Here is a 20,172-nt window from a genome sequence, read left to right on the forward strand (position 1 = left end):
CATTTGTGGAGTTTGTGAATGTCATTCGAGTCTGCAGAACATTTCATGCTTTCAAAGTTTATTTTTTATATTGTTTGTTTGTGTTTTTCTCCAGCAGTCAGGCATTCCTGAGCCCTGACAAAGCCCTCAGTCACTCGAGTCATCTGGGTTCATGTTATACAAGTCACCTCTGACTGGAACCAGAACTAACCCGGCAGCGCACATCCAGATGCTGTGACACAGGACTGATCTGAATAACAATATGTAAGAACGTGAACAGTAAGACGTGTTTTGCAGGATTAATATTCATACGGAAGAAAAACATCCAAGTGAGTTTACACTTTTAAATGACCGTTAACATAACGGCGTTTCCTTATCGTTGGGGATTCTTTTCAAAACAAAACAAATAGGTCAAATGAACACTTAATAGGAAACAGATAGAAGCCTTATGAATGCTTGGTTTGACCTTTAATGTTTCAAATCTTAGTCAAATAGTCAAATTAACATTTATCGAGAGTTGCACTCACACATTCAAAACCTATACTCGTACAGAAATGGTTGTTTTCTTGAATCTTGCCGGACAAATTAAATCATTTAAACACCAGTATAGACAAACCAGGAAGAATACAGATATAATCCACGTATAAAATCTTATTCCAAAATTTAAATATAAGGAAATTATTACTGAAAAAATAATAATTGGTGTTTAAAGTTTGGATCGTCATCATACGTTGTATTCAAAGATACATTTCATGATTAAATTACTGAAATGATGTATATTTTATAATTTATTAATTAATGTCACATAGGTAAACATATCGTTTGTACAAGCACGCACATGTACCCTTACTTCCATTAATGTCCTCTGTATATAAATAAATACCAAGGAGTCGAACATCTGACAAACTAAAGGGACTCTGTTCTGCCTTAACGAATTGACAAACCTCTAAATCAGGGGTGTCAAACTCAATTTCATCTCCGGCCACATTCGCATCATGGTTGCACTCAAAGGGCCGGTTGTAACTTTAAGATTATATAGAAATACATATATCAATATTTAATGTATATAAAATAATGTATTATATTACATATGCATTGGATTATTATCGGATAGGGTAATAACTTCATAATTAACTCGGTCTGAAAGCAGAAGTCAGGGCAAATAATTGCAAGTCTCTTCAGTGAGAATGTCACAAAATGATTTTAAAAGAAAAGCAAATAAAAAAAGTGACATTTTGAAAAAAAAGTCAAATCTGAGAAAAAAGTCAAATGAGAGATGCATTGTGGGACATGTAGTTTATGGGCAACGTGCTTCTGTAAATCGCCATGTAACCGTATAACAAACATATTATATTCTTTGCAAGCTCTTGTGGGGCCACATAAAATGAAGTCGCAGGCCAGATTTGGCCCCCGGGCCTTGAGTTTGACACCCCTGCTCTAAAAGGTCATTCTCTCAGGCGTCATGTGACCGCAGTCCTGCCCTCAATTTAGAGGAACGCCTCAGACCTGTTTTCATCTGATGTTTTAAACCGCGGTTGTCGTTGGGGGAAACAACGAGCTCTGACTTTCACCAGAGAGCAGCGCAGAGACGTTTCTGCCTGCGCGAGTTTATTCACGATGTCTTTATTAGTCGGTTTCACATTTTCAAGAGAGCTTGCACATTCCTCAGAGTGTATATCCATTTCCTATTTCTTTACCGTAGCTAAAAGACATGGCTAATTGTGTAAGCAGGAATACATCAAAAGAGATATCTCGTTATGTAATCTTTTCTTTATCGGTGAGTGATTGTGGGAATTTGAGTTATGGTTATTTTACATGTAATTGCTTAGTGAAGCCGTATCTCTGAAAAATGATGTAACTACAACTGCGGTTCAACCCTAAAGTGGTTTTCTGTAACCTTGAGGACACGTGGCCCAGGTTATAGAACAGGGATAATCTCCACATATGTACTTGTGTTGAGAAGCTGACTCAGTACTAACAGTGAAATGTGGATGTCAGATGGTTTCACCTGTAATATTGGTGCAATGTGGCCCTACTCGTGCACTAAGGACGTAACAGGAGTGCAAATTGGGGGCAATTTCAATTATATACAAATCAATCTCTCTTGAATCTTCCTAAAACTGTCTTGAGTTAAATGTACCTTGAACGCCTGACAAAAAATGTCAAAAAATCGAAAGCAGAACCGCATGCTTTCAAAAATACTCAGCAAAATGTACACGGTGCGAAACTGTAGCTAAAACTTGGAAGCAGCCTCTGTTGCGGCCCTCTAGTCTAATGCACTTGAAGACAGCACTCAGAGGGATTTGGATAGCCAAGGTCTCTCTGGCAGACTCCATCTGACAACTTGTGCTGACTTGAGGTCAGGCAGGCTGAGAGGGACATTCCTCATCTTATCTAAATGTGCGGTGGAGCACTCATTTCACCACGCAATGGATTTTGGATGTCTTAAGTTACATATAATTTAGGCCATAACCCAAAAGTAAACAGAAATAATGAAGACTGGTGGACGCTGGTTTAACAATATCATTTCAGCAGCGGTAGTCGGGGAGGAAAGCCTCGGGAAACCTGAACACATGTCAAAGAAAGTGACATATATAACTGCACCTTTACTTCACCTGTCTCTGCATGATGTACGCAATAAATATCTGAAGTTGGCTTTATCAGAGTTGTGTATTGACTGATTGATGACAGATACTCCCCCCTTGATGTCCCCCCTGAAGGAGAACACTGCTCTTGGGTTTCACAACATCCCCCAAGTGGGCTGGACCACCACATCTCTGGCATACGCCACTCTGAAGACTGAAATCCCTGCAGTACAGTCAAAACACAGCCTGCAGACATGTGCAGAGCGAGAGATAGGAGAAGATAAATACACAGACATGCATTTCCTGCCAGGGAGCCACTCTGCAGCTCCGACTATTTGTTTTGACATTCATCAAGTTATCATTTCCAGGCGGCGAGGAACCTCCGAGCCTCGATGTCCATCGCCTCCGGGGGGGCAGTGTTTGCGGACGGACGCCTTGTAGCTCTCCAAACTCAAATACACCAGAGACAAGGCCATTATAATCCACGACTGGAAATAAAGAAAACGTTGTTCTAATTCCAACACCAATGTTTGCGCCCGGCGCTTAAAAGCAGACATTTCAAGCCCACTGTTGGCGAGCAGGAACTGAATGTAAAATCACACTTAACCCCTAAAATGGTGATATTTTGGGGAAATTAAAGAATTATTGTTTTTCTAATATCTGGGCTACAATTACAATTTCATGACTTTTTTTACAAAATGTGACTTTTTTTCTAAAATATATTTCCCATTTAGGGTATACATTTTTTTAATGAACCTATATGACACCCATGTTACAATAACACCCATATAACACCAACATTACACCTATAATATACCCATATGACACCCGTGTTACTGTCCATCCATATCACACCCATGTCACTGTCCATCCACATCACACCCATGTTACTGTCCATCCACATCACACCCATGTCACTGTCCATCCATATCACACCCATGTCACTGTCCATCCACCACGTTACTGTCCATCCACATCACACCCACGTTACTGTCCATCCACATCACACCCACGTTACTGTCCATCCACATCACACCCACGTTACTGTCCATCCATATCACACCCACGTTACCGTCCATCCATATCACACCCATGTCACTGTCCATCCATATCACACCCACGTTACTGTCCATCCACATCACACCCACGTTACTGTCCATCCACATCACACCCACGTTACTGTCCATCCACATCACACCCACGTTACTGTCCATCCATATCACACCCACGTTACTGTCCATCCATATCACACCCACGTTACTGTCCATCCATATCACACCCACGTTACCGTCCATCCACATCACACCCATGTTACTGTCCATCCACATCACACCCACGTTACTGTCCATCCACATCACACCCACGTTACTGTCCATCCACATCACACCCATGTCACTGTCCATCCACATCACACCCACGTTACTGTCCATCCACATCACACCCACGTTACTGTCCATCCATATCACACCCGTGTCACTGTCCATCCATATCACACCCACGTTACTGTCCATCCATATCACACCCATGTTACACCAACTTCACACCCATAGTACATCTAGGTTCCACCTATCTTACACCCATATTGCTGTTATTAGACCCATAATTCACTGTATTTACACACTTATAGGCTTCAAAACATAAGTCTATCTGTGAGTGGTTATCTCTGTTGTGTAGCCTTATCGGGCAATGTGTCCTCCAGGATACAGAAACTATTTAAGGGTTACATTTTAGTCTTAAAAGAACAGAATACGTGTAAACAGCAAGTCTCTTCCCACGGCTGGAAACCATGGTTACTTTGTTTGTTGTCGAGACAGTAAATCAGCAGAGAAACAACCGTTCCAAGGAAACATGAATTCACGGGTATAAAAAGTTCCTGGTTCTTATTTCCTGCCATCATTTGCATATGAAGCGTGCCATTTGGTTCCATGTGTTTGGTTCAGGCGCTGAAACGTGAGCTGAGTCAACATAACGAAAGTGCCCGGAGATATTTGGGCTGGTCCGGGTCCTATTGCTCTTAATTCATTTTTGTTCGGGACGGGGAGCTCAAGTTTTCAGCTGAGTTTGAAAAGAACAGCTGCAGGGGGAAATATCCGTTTTAATAAAAATAAAGAGAGTGTTCGCCATGGAAGGACGAAATGGTCTTGTGAGATCCATTGGTTCAAATGTTGGGCATTACCACAACACGGGTTGTTAGCAAACGATTGCATCCAAACTGTCCTGAACTCAATGCACATATTTTGAAGAACCTGCATTGTTAGGGATATCTATCTGAAAAGGAACCAACATCAGATATGTCTTTGAGTTCTTCACATGTTGGGTGAAGACATATCTTAAAAGAGTTTGTGTTTTACTTGTAGAATTTGTCCCTCTTCTTGCCTCCTCCCCAGCCGCCGCTCTTCATGACTGGGTTGTCTCGGAAGGACATGCGCTCCTTTTTTGACGGAGCCGACGTGACTCTCGGAGGAGACGGGACTTCTCTTCCTGGAGACGCAGAAGGAAAATGCATCAATATCTCACGTGTGAATCGAACGGTGTCAAATCCACTTATCATAGATGGTAATGCAGACAATGTGTGCTTTTTAAATAGCAGATTTAGTGTTCGTGGACTGGATCGTGGCTGACACGGCCTGCTCTTTTTATTTGCTCAGACCTTGTGATGGTCCTTAATAGCGTAGGTTATCAATAATCATCAATGAAAGGTTGTTAGGGTTGTGGGAAAAGTAATATATAATTTATTGTACACCTAAGGATTTCCCTCTAAAATCCGGCCCACGACTTCATTTTATGCGACCCCGCAAGAGCTTGCAAAGAATATAATACGTTTATTATACGGCTCCAGAAGCAGGTTGCCCATAAACTACATGTCCCACAATGCATCTTGTTTTGTGACATGCCACTGAAGAGACTTGCAATTATTTGCCCTGGACTTCTGCTTTCAGACGTAGCTAATTACTAAGTTATTATCCTATCCGATAATAATCCAATTCAGAGGCAATAATGTAATGTAATACATTATTTTATATATATTATATATCTATATAGTTACAACCGGCCCTTTGAGTTCAACCTTTATGCGAATGTGGCCCGCAATGAAATTGAGTTTGACACCCCTGCTCTAAAAGGACCGAGTCAAAATATGATCTCATGTTGTCTCATCGAAAAACAAAGAAAACTTTCTCTCTCAAGCTGCTCTTGTCAACAACCAATCAATCATGCCATTTATCTAAGCAATAATAATGTAATCTAACATCTCAAAGAGTGTTCCTTAAAACCTTAAAACAAGAAATGTGCAACTCTTGACCTTGCACGAGTTACATTTTGACTCCAGTTGAGTCTCTCTTTCATGCGGCTCGAGACAACACAGTGTTAACCCTGGCTGTAAAGCCTTAAGTCTGAGCAGGTGAGTTGTGTGTGAGCTGCACCAGAGGCCCATTCCTTTCCACCTGGGGATCAGTGCAGCGCTTTTCAAACACACAGTACAAAGGCAGCGCTTCGACCAGGCGTGATGCGTTCCACGTGTCGGCCGCCACACACAGGGCGCCACCCAGCGGGGGGGCTCTGGAGGACGGTGGGGGGGCAGATACGGCTCCAGATATCTGCACAGCTGGCACACTGTATAGAATATCCAACCACTCTCGAGTCTTACCTAATCGCACGTCTAAAGATTTAAACTGTACACATGTCTGTCGTGTAACACCGTTTTCCTCCACTCACATTCGTGTAATGTAGTTTGAAGATAAACCACCGCAGTCTTTGTGTTTATTTTCAGAAATTCGGGTGGTTTATCAAAGACTTTGGTCCAATTATCTGACCTAAATCAAAAACAGGACCTGCGAATCTCCACGAAAGTACTGCGGTCGTGCCATTTCATCTACGGAGATGGGGGGGGAAGAAATGGCCGCACATTGGACTCAAACCGCTGTGACCAAATAAATAGTTCTCGATCATTGTACTCCTATTAGAGTTGACCGGCGGGCGAAATTGAGGGAGCAGATATGCAACTCAAGTGGTTCCCTGTGCACAGGTAATGAAAATATTTTGTGAGCCTGGAAACGCATTTTATGGCAGCGTCCCAGCAAGTGGTGAGTATCGCATTGCAGCGGGTTAAAGAGTATTTATGTCATCGTGGCTGCAATGGCAAAGCAAGTGAACCTCGTCACTTTAAAGCCCACTTTGATGTATGCACGCCACTTCAGAAGGCACAACATATATGATCCATATTAATGTGTGTGCCTATTTGGGCGTGTGGGGGTTGACTAAAAAAAGTTAGCTGCTTATTTAGCTAATTCCCTATTTTCAACCAATTTCCTCCAATTGGTTTTTCATGATGCAACTCAGAAGCCTTTGTGCCCTTTCCAAGTTTGTATAATATCTAATTGGCTTTATGCGAAATGTTCTTGCCTTGGACATATTTCAATTTGACAAATGTTAAACGGTGTTTTCATCATCGCAGACAAAGGGGCTTTCTCTCTGCAGAGCAACGGTCCGCCTGCCTAACACGACAACGCTCGCTGCTGCACCTCGTGGAAGTCATTGTGAAATCATCACCGGAATCCAATTTGTCTTCGTTACCGGGGACGACAGGGCTCTCCTTCTCTTGGATTCCTGAGCTTGTTTAAAGTGGTCATCTGCCGTCAGTCTGTCAGTGGCATCTTTGTCGCTCAAAGTCCTGACAGAAGACCCAGTCATTCTTCACTGAAAGGACTTTTTTTTTTTTTGCCCGTTTCCTGTCAGAGGAGAAATTCGCGGCACTCTGTCCCCGGCCCGACCTCATGCTGCCCCCCCCCCCTCTCCTCTTTCAGAAACAGCCGACTAGTGGACTCAGTGTAGGCTGGATAAGCAGCAGACTTTATCGAGACTCTGCGGACTTAGGCCTGTGTGACACACGGGTGCAAAACATCTGTACACACATGTGCTTAATGTACAGGTATATACACACATTTGCATACAAAGATATTAAAATAATGACAATATATGATATATTCTTAGGTTTGTACATGAAATTGCTTGAAACATTTGGACTTTTTAGGCAAGTTTAACTTAATAAAAAGTGTCATAAAGCTAACATAAGCATCAAGTAACTATGTTATACAACCACATTAAATACATACAGTATACATATATCTGTCTGTCTGTTATTTGAATCATATGTTCGGCATGTGTGTGTGGAGGCATGTTTATATGTGAAAACCTGCTCATTATTTCCTGTTGCTTAAATGACCTTTTAAATCAAACATTGGCATTAAAAGTCTCTGTTGACATTTATCTGGATTACCAGTTATTGTAAGAGAAGATTAAAAACAGAGTCGGTGACTTGAATTGTTTACTTTAAGAGAATAGGCGTAGATTGTGTTTCAGAACATTTTATTAATGTTTTTTTGGATTCTGTTCAACAATCACTCGGAAATCCCCTGCAAACGGGCGATGTTGGGTCGAAACGACTCACTTGCATGACCCGAAGAGTTTCTGCGAGGATAATCGTTCTCGTTGCAGGGCTGGGCAGCTAAACTGTTGTTGGCGCACGATCCGCTGGCGTGACGCTCTGCGGATCCCAGGTCTGCCTGCACGCACAGAAACACACACAGAAAAGAGGCCCAACATGACACGCAAGCACTCCTGCATTTTGAATAACATTCAACAACCGGGGGCTCTGCCGGCCGAACATATCTAAGAAACAGGAGGAGAGGGCGTCTCCTCTTGCCAGTGATCATAACTCAAACTGCTCTATAACTACAGGGAGACCTGGTCCTCCCGACTTCAAAGCCCTCGCGAGCATCGCAATCGTTCACGGGTCCACGCGGACTTCTCCAAAGTGACACGGGGATTTCTGCAAGTAAAATGAAGAAATTGCAGCCGGTTGATCCAATTGGAAGTGTCACTGTGGAGCGAAACAAACCTCCCCCCCCCCCCGCCTCCTTTCAAACCGAGGAGACAGGCTCCAGGAGAGGGAGCCCACTGCAGGGCCGCTGAATGTAAATACTGCATACCTTCACGTGCTTGAAAATAACCCCCCGAGAGAAGATCAAAATCAAGATGCACTGTCACTGAAATAAATGGGGGAAACAGAGGGGGGGGGGGGGGTACTCACCACGAGCTGCACTCGGCCTCCGTTCAGAATGTCCGAGCTGATCTCCGGTAAGAAATGCACGCTGAGTGGAAGATAAGAAAGAAAAGGCCGAACATTTAGAGCTCCGCATATCTCAAATCAATTCAGCAGTTTCCTTTCGTCCTCGCTAAGCTATTACCTCTGACCAAACGTCTATTTGTGATGTAGGGGTTGCCCAGGCCAACAGGCTGCTCACTGCCTCGGTTACAGAACGCTTTATGGTTTGTATTTGAATAAACAGTACTTATAATAAAGTGATTCCTTGGTATCCAAAAACAATCAGTAGAATAATAACATTTTACAATATTCAAAATGAACAGAATTAAGCATGGCCAATCAGATATCCGTTCTTTTTTATGAATAAAGCCTGACCACTTGAAATAAATCAAATCTCCCTCGTCTCACTTTTCGTTTCTTCACTTTCCCGGCACAGAACGATGTCGTGTATTTGTACTGTTGGTTATACATTCACCCGGGAGGCAAGCATCCCCTTAAATGTGTTTAAGTTCGGCAATATCTTTGGATGGAAATGTATTTTTAATTACTGAAAAAGAGTTCATTTAAGTTAAATAAGTGGCATCTCGCCCTACACATAGTTGTGCCTATTCGGTATCGCCCTCTGAGACGTATGCCGTGTCCACAATAAAATAAAAAGTGAATTTGTTGTCGTATATACTATCAGGATGTTACTGATGTGGCGTGGAGTGATACTGTGTGTGTAAGCCCACATCTAGAAGTATGTACGTACTGTATGTACCGTGGCTGAAGACCTTTTAGGTAAATAAAGTTGTCTCGTAGAAAGGTCTACGGATACCTTATTACACTCCATGACATGCGCTCGATTATACAGCATAAAGCACTCTTACATTCTTGATGCTCAGAGAGTTTCAATGTTTCATATTGAAAAGCTCAACAGCAAAGAGTCTCTTGACCAAACGTCAGAAATCACAGAGAAAAACGTTTCAAAACGATTACAAAATGCTTGTGTCTGTAATTGGTCAAAGCGACCGTGTAAAGCCCCGGATGAAGCGCCTCACCTCTCTGAGCGCCGGTCAGAGCGAGCAGCCTGGGTCTGAAGCCACTGCTTCGCTCGCTGCTGCTTCGCTCGCTCCACCTTCTCCGCCTGCCGAAGCTCCAGCTCGGCCTGGACAACTGCACTCGACAGGAAACATCAAACAAACGTCACTGGCCATTTCTTCTTTCTTGAAAGCTAAGCAACATTCTCGACGAGAGTGCTGTGCCTGATCAGGGAAGGTTGTGGTGAAGGTGGCATGCTTCTCGGCGTAATCGATACTGCAAGGGAAGGGGTTGTTTTAACAGATTCTCACAGAACTACAAGCTTAACAAATAAACAGCTCCAAAGGGCCTGATCTGGAGCAACAGTTGACATGTTACACTGTAATTACAGCCGGCCAGTTCCCAGCACTGGGAGATCAGTGGTCAGAGCTCCAAGTGTTTACGTTTGGGCTTAAGGTGGTGTATTTGTTTGGAGGACTCGGGGGCATTGCCATTTAAAGTCGCTGATAGATGCAACAGGAGGGGATCTACTTTTTCTAACAATTGTGGTTCTTTGTTAAATTGAATCTAAGCAGTGTTCGCTAAAGAGAGAAATGTGAAGGGCTGCCGATTTACGAGGTTAGGCTGAAATCCCATAATAAGGTCGTAATTCAAAGCAAACATTTACGTTGTGCTGACAGTAATGCCGCCGCAGATGGGTGTAAACTGATAATGGCTTTTGACAGCCTGATGCTGGAACTAATGATGCATTTATTTAAGCCATTAACTTGCTTTTGCTGAGCTGTACAAAACAGGGGGAGAATAGCTTTACACTTTTCATGGGTTAATTGAGGAGCCCCCACTAAAAATGTCAAGTGATGGATGATTCCCCCGGGGCCGCGACGGACAGGAAATGGCTACTCGCACTTCCCCAAAGCTGAACACACACAGAGAGACAAGGCAAGGCAGTTTGGAAAAAGAGAAAGTGTGCTTAATGAAGCACTCCCAAAAAAAGGGGGATGTTTTCATAAATGATAGTTTTTCATTTGCACAACTGCTACTTGCACAATTGTAATGTGCACAGTATAATCAGTGCCCAATATGTGTCTATTGTATATTTCTATATATTTCTGTAGCTTAGTGAGATTGTATATTGTTCAATATTTTCTTTATATTGGGTATTACTTAGATACTTTAGTGATATATGTCCTTTCTATTGTGACTTTTGAATGTACTTGTCGCTGATGTTCATTTTTATTTTTATTATATTGGTATCCTATTGTATCTATTCAATATTTTTAACTGTGGTAATGCTTCACAACACAGGTGCCGTGACGAAATAAGTGCCCAGGGGGGAGAAAGAAAGGAAGAGACCGACCGGACCGACCGACCGACCGACACGACCGACCCACCCAGCCAGGCGACCGACCGACCCAGCCAGCCAGCGACCGACCGACCGACCGACCGACCCACCCAGCGACCGACCCAGCCAGCGACCGACCGACCGACCGACCGACCGACCGACCGACCGACCGACCCGACAGACCGACCGACCGACCGACCCAGCCAGCCAGCGACCGACCGACCGACCGACCGACCGACCGACCGACCCACCGACCGACCCAGCCAGCGACCGACCACCGACCCGACCGACCGACCCAGCCAGCCAGCCAGCGACCGACCGACCCAGCGACCGAGCCAGCCAGCCAGCGACCGAGCCAGCCAGCCAGCCATGCGACCGAGCCAGCCAGCCATCCAGCGACCGACCGACCGACCGACCGACCGACCGACCGACCGACAGACCCACCCAGCCAAGCCAGCGACCGAGCCAGTGCGACCGTACCGAGAGAGCGACCGACCGAGCCCCAGCCATCTACCGATCTATCTAGCCATCGACCTATCTATCTATCTATCCATCTACCTATCTATCTATCTATCCATCTACCTATCTATCTATCTATCCATCTACCTACCTACCTATATATCTACCTACCTAATCATAGGATCCTGTATTGATAAGTAAATAATAATGAAAGGCAAAATGGCTTTGAATTTGAAATCCCTAGATGTGAATTCATGAATGGTGGAATGTATAAATCACAAGTTGATGAGCACCATGAAAAGAGTTTACTTCAGTAGCATAGAGCGTCTCTCCTCTCCCTCTCCCCCCTGAAGCCCCCTGCTGACCCCTCTCCCCCTCCAGTTCTCCTCCAGGACATCAGGAAGGGGCCTGTAGGAGTCATGCCTGTTAAGAGGGGCTCTTAAGCACATTAAGAGATCTCGTCTCTTCTGAGGGGGAAGAGCTCTGACTTAATATCAGGGGTTTGGGAGGAGGGGGGGGGGGGGGGGGGAGGAGGGGGGGGAGGAGGCTTTGGCCGGGAGAAAACCCCAGCTGAAGGAGAGACCGAATGCTGGCACTTTGGAGCTGCCTCCTCCGCCTCCTCCCTCCTCCTCCTCCTCCTCCTCCTCCTCCTCCTCCCCCCCCCCCCCCCCCCCCCCCCCCACTGCAGAAACAAACAGCCCAGGGTCAGGCGGTGCATCAGGACCACAGCAGAGCCCAATAACAAGTGAGTGAGTTGTGAGTGAGGATCGGGGGCAGTGTCTGGAAAGTGAGCGGAGATGTGGGAATCAAACTACAATAAACACAGAAGTGTAGCTGTCAACAGTGAGGTTGTAAATGAGATTATTCAAACCACTGTAGTCGTACATGAAACAAAAATGAAAACACCTGTAATGTTGGTCATACTTCTGCTTTGCACAGTAGACGCTGTGAGTATGCACAACTACAACAAGTACGGTAGATCGGCAAGGAAGTTGAACCATAAAGACAGATCTTTGTAAAGTGTTAAGGTATTTAAGGTGCTTCTCAAACTTGTTTCAGTAAGGTACCCCCTTTGAAACATGTTCTCAGCCGAGTACCCCCTGACCGACCCCGAACATTTTTGATAGAAAAAGCCTAAATACATAATTACAATATAGTGACGTTCCATAAGTGTGTGATTTCTGCATGAATTACAACAAACTACGGATTTTTCATCTTAAAAAAAAGAACATATATGACATTTCCAAGGAGTTTTTCAATTGAAGTAATATGTATGTTTAACAAGCCAATGAACAAAATGATATATTATGAAAAACTATAAAATACAATACACACATTTGACATGTTTACATGAGGACCCCCTTAGTGGTTCTAGAAATATTTTATATACAATTGTGTTTTCTATTTCACTTATTGTACGAAGATTCATTTTGTAATCATGCATGGTATTTTTATTGACCTTTTTTTATCTCACGTACCCCCTGCAGTACCCCAACGTACCCCTAGGGGTCCGCGTACCCCCATTTAAGAATCATTTGAGAAAACCGGCTCGAGATACACTTTTTGTTATATTCCATGGAATGCTCTTAACATCCCGATAGTAATGAATATCTGAAGTGCTTTGACAAAAAATCCATAAAGAAACATCATCTGTCGAAGCCGTGGCGCTGTAAAAAGCACGACCAATCATCTGAGCCGGCCCGGCTAAAGTAACTGGATGGCCTACCTGCCTGTCAGCCTTCCATCTGGGCACTAACTGATCTCGTGCCCTCATTGGTCATGTGCGCGTTCGTGTGTGTTGGAGGAGGGGCTCTGTGAGGAAGTGGCAGATAGCGCACTCCAGCTGGTTCCTCAAATTACCTACACCACCTTTAAGGTAATAAAACAAAGTTTTGTAGCGTGTCCTCCACGTCTGAAGGCAAACAGGATGCCAAATGTGGAAGGTGAGGCGGAAAGCCTGCCATCTTAAGATCTTAAGTCAGTTGTTAGTTGGTTGTCCGTCTTACTGAGTGACTTTGCCCAAATATACATTAGCTCTGCTGGTTTCTTCCTTAAGTGTGCCAGAGCATCTCAAACATACTCCATGAGGAGAGCGCTCCACTGCCTGAGATAAATGGGAGATAATGGGGGTGAAATTGAATGCATATGAATGGTGGTAAATAGTCTGACATGAAGTTATTTTGGAGGATGGATGATAAACAAGACGATTGTGTTTCAGCTGGACTTTGTAGAGGACTTGCAGTGTGAAATCGAGTTAAGTGCTCAGGAGGTAGGGGTTCCAGTCTGAAATAAAAATATATACCCATGTGTCCCTCTGACATGAGGACGGATGTTTGGTGGACTGGAAGAAGGAGGCTGGAAGGGGGTGTGTGCCTGGGGGGCTTGAGTGAAAGGAGTCGGTGAACAAGTAAGAGGAGAACCAAGGAGAAACGCTTTCACAACATCTGCTGCACACAGACACATGATGATACAAACCACACAAAAAGGGGAAGTGTGTTTCTACATGTTTTGCCTCTAAAGAGAAAATGTTTTGTGGCTCTGCTCCATTCTCTCCCTCTCTATCTCCCTCTCTGGGTATGTAAGCTGATACCCATTTCAAGTGGGGTTACTCATGTCCAGCACATCCACACAAAGAGCCCGGATAAAATAAACACGCCGCGTCGGATATCTTGGAAAGAATCTGTCATGGGTTTGGGGCTAATCACCTCCAGAAGGGGCTTGACTCAAAGCCTGAAACGTTAGCCCCTGTCGGGGAGCGAGGCTGGGCCGGGCCGGGCTGAGAGTCCCCGGGCGCTGGGGACGGATCCGGAGGAGGGGGTGCTCCCACAGGTCAGGACCAGGGGGGCAGGAGGGGAGGAAGGCCCGTTTACAGACCTGAGCACCAGCTACAGCGCCACCGGTGCTGCTACCTCACAATCACCTTGGGAAAAGGCAGCTGAATAGAATGTGATCCTTTATTGTCATCGTACGGGTACAATGAGATGAGTAGAGCCACTCCTTTTCTCAGGTGCCATCAGAAATACAAAGAGACGTACAACATTCAGGAGGAGACGACATGCAAACAACAAGCATTCATACTTCAATATGCAGATAAAGTGAAAGTGAGGGATATATGTCAAGTCCTTAACCCATCATACAGAATCTGTTGATTTAGAAAACCCCTAAAACCGAGCAGGTTCGAGTAACGGATCGTGTTGAGTCGACTCCTTAGCCCATTTTACAGATTCAAGATTCAAAGGTTTTATTGTCATATGCACAAAGCTACAGCGTAGAAATGCCAATGAAATTCTTCTGACCGGAGCTCCTCCAACAACGCAACGTAATAAAATACAAAAATCTGTTGAATTAAGAAAACCTCTAAAACGGGGCTCGTTATGGCGCATTTCCACAGCAGGGCCTCGCGCGGCTTAGCACGGTATAGTTAGGCCTTGGTAGGCCAGGCTCACTTTATGTTGCGTTTCCATTACAGTTTAGTAGCTGGGGCAGTAACTATAGTAACGCAGTGTAGGCGGAGCCGTGATGTCATCTTCAATGCGAAACACAAAACCAACATCAGCACTCAAGCTCACAGCTCCATGGCGTATCCACCATTGAGGTCACTGAGGTCCGGACCTCGGTAATATTTTCCGAGCTGTGTCTATAACAAAACTTGTGAAATAATTGCACGAAACGGGGTTCTTTGTAGTACTTCATTTACTGACGATGGGGGAGCTGCATAACTACGTAGCCTCTGTTAAAGCAAACTGAAGAAGACGACATGTATCAACAAACCTCCGCAGCCCGGACTTGTATCGGAGCAGCGAAGGAGTGATGAGGTATCTAGAGATCTGAGGCCAGCGGCTGCTTGTGCTTCTGCTCATCAGGACATCATATGAGCAGCAGGTCCTGTGTGAACGCTCTACGTTAGTCAGTGGACGTCCGACAACATGCACACTAACTTATATTGCAGCTATAGGATAAACTTTGGTTTAAATTGCGTGAACAAACTAGCTGGAGAGCTAATTACATTCACCCAATGTCAGAAGGATTACCTTTTAACAAACGTTGTAATGCTTTTCTTTCATTTCAATTTGAGTAAACATTGAAGATATTGTTTTCTTTTTACACTGACTCAGATATAATGAAAAGACTACGTTAGTCGATGCTCAGCTTTGGTAAGGAAGAGACGAGAGAGAGAGAGAGAGAGAGAGAGAGAGAGAGAGAGAGAGAGAGAGAGAGAGAGAGAGAGAGAAAGAGAGAGAGAGAGAGAGAGAGAGAGCGAGAGAGAGAGAGAGAGAGAGATGGAAGTCAGGGAGAGAACTGCAGGCACAGTCACCAAAATAATGTAGGCTTCATAACCCCATCTGTTTATCTATAACAATAGGCATGATTTAAAACACATACATCTATTGCAGTTATGAAGTCATAATAACATAATATAATAATATAAAACACTGTTGCTACATCTTTGTTCTCTTTTGAGAATCAAACCAAACAGATTTAAATAAATAACAATAAAGCAAACAAACAAGTGAAATGAACGAAATGGCTGAATTGCTTTTGATTCACTGGCAGGAGACAAGTGAGGAGGAGACAAGTGAGGAGGAGACAAGTGAGGAGGAGACAAGTGAGGAGGAGACAAGTGAGGAGGAGACAAGTGAGGAGGAGACAAGTGAACAACGAGGGAGAGGTTGAACAGAGAGAAAGAGTAGAGGACAGAGAGAGTAATGAACAGGAAGGAGACGGAGACTAAAGAAGATGGAAGAGAGGCTGCAGGTTAAAGGAGAGAGACATGGAAAGTGAATGTTGACAATGTGTTGTGATCACGTTAGCCTCTTCTGCACGTCCAGATCGTAACAATCAACTGATTCTCATGTATTACACTTTCAAAAATAATTGATGCTGACATCGTCAGCCCACTGACATGGTTTGAAATCAATATATTATCCAATTTGTGACCCCCCCCCACAGGACTGAAAAAGCACCTAACTAGATCATGAAAATCCCAAAAATTGACATGTTTGGACCTCGTATTTAGGAAATCCTGGATACGGCCCTGCTCATATCTGTTTCAGAAACTAGACACAAGTGAAACAAGTACAAACCACAGACGGCCTGTGTCATGGAGAATACAGTCGCTGCTTTATCATGTCTGTAGGCCGTTGTTGTGAGTGTGGACGGACGGAGCATATACAACGTTAGCTTAGCCGATCTCCATTCAGAAACACGCATTTTAAAGGGTTTTTCGCCCGCCGTCTGTCTGCAGACTTGTCAAAGCATTACTTCATGGTTTTTACTAACCGCTATCAGTATGTTGTTACTTCGGCATCATTTGTGAAACCTGTATTACAATTAAATCACGGTCAAATATGTTAATTTTGTTGTAGTTGCCAGCGATTCTCTCTCTAGTTTAGCATACTCAGCCCGGTTGTTGGCCCGGAAAGAACCTCGATTTTGGAGAGCCAGAAAACTGTGAAAAGTACTCGCTAGCCGGAACTACGCCCAGTGGAAACGCAACCAAAAACGGCACGCTTAAAACACCGCGCTGTAGTGGAAATGCGCCATTAGAGTAACAGATTTAGCAGGGATTTGTTAAATTGGGAATGTGAGTGACGTTTTAACCAAAGGACACTCTTCCTTTATCAGCTGATGGAGCTGCTCTCTCAAAAACACCAGTCCTGTTTGATGAATGATCAAGACAAGGGCAGAGAGGAGCGATAAGGACATTGGAAAGAAACACAACTGGAAATATTGTTGTAAGGTAATATTCATTTGGATGGAGCCGGTCCTCGACTGTCAGTTGGCTGAACGTCTATCCAAAGCACAAACACGTTGGTGTCAGTGGTCACGGTGACACACCACACCTGCATAAGTGTCTGATGAAAGTGCCTTGTAAAGTTGGCAAAAATAATTAAAGATTCTTACATTTTTTTGATTAAGTTGTTGCTTGATCTTTTCCTGGACAACAATAAATCAGTTTTTGCAGAATGAGGCGACTCCTTCACAACTACTCTACAAATTACCAAAGCGACCCACCCCAAAAAAGATGAAGCAAAACGAATAACATCCCAGTTTTAAAAAGGCACAATTCGCTCGTTTTCTTATAACTTTAACATGAAATGACAAGGAAACATATTCCTGCACGGCTTATTAAGGCTATTCCAGGCTAATGTGAGCATTGGACTTGGACCAGTCCCTTCACTGCCTGTTGGCAACGCTCTGACTGCTGGATGACCGCAAGCTCTGTGGATGTGAGGCCCTTGACCCTGGTGTGGGGGGGGTGCGGAGGAAAGATGGAGACAGGCATGATAAAAGCAAATCCCCCTCCCCCCCTCAAGCTCTTCCCTCCCTTTTAAGTCTGGCTGTGGATGTCACAAAGCCAAATCATGTCTGCACCTCAGGGCAGGGGGCGGGGAAGATGGAGGGAGATGTGTTCGTCTACTGGGACTATCAATCTACTTTACAGCTGTCAATCACTTAACTCTTTGACATTGTTTGTATTATCCATAGCAATCAGAATGACATTTTAAGAAGAATGTCATCCTTGATACTGAAAGTTATGTGAAACCAGATACATGTTTTAATATCAAGCTTGTACTTACCAGTGAGTTAATTTGATGGAGAAATTCTGCTTTCATACAACCTGGGTCTTTTTTGTGTAAGTGCTGCTTTTGCAACCATTTCTAATAAAAAATGGTTGATGACTTATTCCTGATATATTCTGTTTAGAAACAGGACAGACTTGTTTTTTTAAGAAATTCTTCAGATACAACTCGGTTTAAAAAACAAACCATTGCTTTATAAAATAAGGGAAAGCATCTGCAGAAAGTAGTTTGTGCTTTGCTGGAAACATTCTGGTTTTTAATAACCACAAAAACTGCTTTATACAGTACAGGCATAATATTTCCAAATTACTATGGTGATGTATTTTTCACCCGTACTTCAAACTTATTTCAGTGATGTCACTATGTTGGCAGATCTCACCACATAAACCATTCCATGTTATTCTCACTGACAATGGCCAAGACTATGAAAATAATGAAGTTGTAAAAAATCTATATTTTCCTTAGTTAAGCAGCACGCACGCACATTTCGTAGTGGCCAAACGGTGGTACTACAACGTAGCGTCAGTCACGCGATGTCATTGGTTCAACACATATTTTTCCCATTAAATTAAATTGGAACTTCAATTACATCTGTAAATCAGCAGATACTTTTTTGTATACATATATCAACTTACCAGGATGAACACGTAAATAGGCCCTTTTTTTTTTTTAAATGATTGTCCTAGAATTGTTAAATACCCTAAGGGTCAAATCCATAGTTATTTTCCCTCGGAAATTAATTTGACTGAATCTAACCCGCAATGATGCTGCAGATTGGAGGCGGGGTTTAAGGAAAACACAGGTCGCATGCTCTATAGGCCCAGATTCCCGGATCGTCTGGGTATTTTTGTATTTGTGAGTCAGATCATTTTGGTTTCATGCCGCCTCCATGCCAAAGAAGAAACTTTGAAACCGTAGTCAACATGGGTGACGTCACACTCTCTTTCTATAAACAGTCAATGGTCTGAATGGAATGAACTGTCTCAAGTCTAAAACATTAAACATTCAATCTATGTAAAGGTCTATTTAAACGAGTAGCGTGTTTCCCTACCTTTTATTTCATTCCTGTCGTGTTGTGTTGGCCTGTTTCGTGCCTCCACTGGTCCCAGCTGGTAACTGCACTGGTTGACCGAGGAATGGCGGTCAAAGGATCTAGCAGAGACAAAAAGAGAGAAAGGGTCAAAGAAGGACACGGCAGGCTTCAAACAAGAAACAGAAAACCAAAATATGACATTCGGAACATTTGAGAACAGCGCTCTGGTTCCACTGAGGCAGATGCCATTAGCAGTTAGTTCAGACATAGACCTGTGTGCGGGTGGAGCAAGATGACAAGAGCCCTGCTATTGGAGTCATGCCGTTGTAATTCTGATCAAAGGGCCAGCCTCCCTCTACATGACGTTTGGCATGATAATCGTGGCAGGACTACTGTTCCTCGGTGCAGAGCGGAGGTGAGGTCACCTTCCACTGCTCAACCACCACAATGAGAGGGAATGAAAGTCATCACAGGAAGACTTGTCAAGAGCTTTCTTGGCAATCGTTATTTTCCTTCGCAGGCTCTCAAATAAGGCTCAACAAGAGGCGACAGCTCCTGGCTTCTGCTGTCTGTTATGGCTCGTTAACATACGCGGGGTGGAAAGGTTGGCTGCTGAAGCGCGGCTGAAGGAACAAAGACGAGAATGAAAAGAGGCAATAATGGGTGTGGATTTGGTTCCCGTTTTGGAAAATGGGTTTATGTCCAAAAGCAGCTCCTTCCATATTGTAAGGGATATCTGGTGTTAAAGATTAGGGAACGAGGAGACAGGAAGACACATCGCCTCAGGTGAAGAAGGATTACTGAATTAAAGAAAGCTTTGTATTTGAGGCGATTTATTAGCTCAAAGAAAACACAAGAGCTTTCGGATTTGCCGGCATTATCTTTATATTTGTTGTAATTTCATGTAACTTTATGCTAATTGGATAAGAAGCTAAAACATTCCATATACAAGAAACACAAATGCAAACTTGTTACATGGAGGTGTTGATTTATTAAGTCGACCCTCATAGATGTAGATAGGGTGGACAAAATAATAGAATCACTTGTCAGTATAACGCAATGCCACC

General features: G+C 43.8%; 1 protein-coding gene across 1 annotated transcript; it reads right to left on the minus strand.

Annotated features, from left to right (window-relative positions):
• Positions 1-94: 94 nt before the first annotated feature.
• Positions 95-19,728, minus strand: LOC117442041 (uncharacterized; the record flags this gene model as incomplete). Its single annotated transcript, XM_034078033.2, has 7 exons — positions 95-229; positions 4,916-5,045; positions 8,011-8,125; positions 8,653-8,713; positions 9,708-9,822; positions 19,124-19,224; positions 19,697-19,728. Coding segments are annotated over 7 exons (657 nt in total), but the record flags the coding sequence as incomplete, so codon positions are not given.
• Between the last annotated feature and the right edge of the window lie 444 nt (positions 19,729-20,172).

This window comes from Pseudochaenichthys georgianus, unplaced genomic scaffold (genome assembly GCF_902827115.2).
Source record: "Pseudochaenichthys georgianus unplaced genomic scaffold, fPseGeo1.2 scaffold_2365_arrow_ctg1, whole genome shotgun sequence".
Taxonomy (NCBI): Eukaryota; Metazoa; Chordata; class Actinopteri; order Perciformes; family Channichthyidae; genus Pseudochaenichthys; species Pseudochaenichthys georgianus.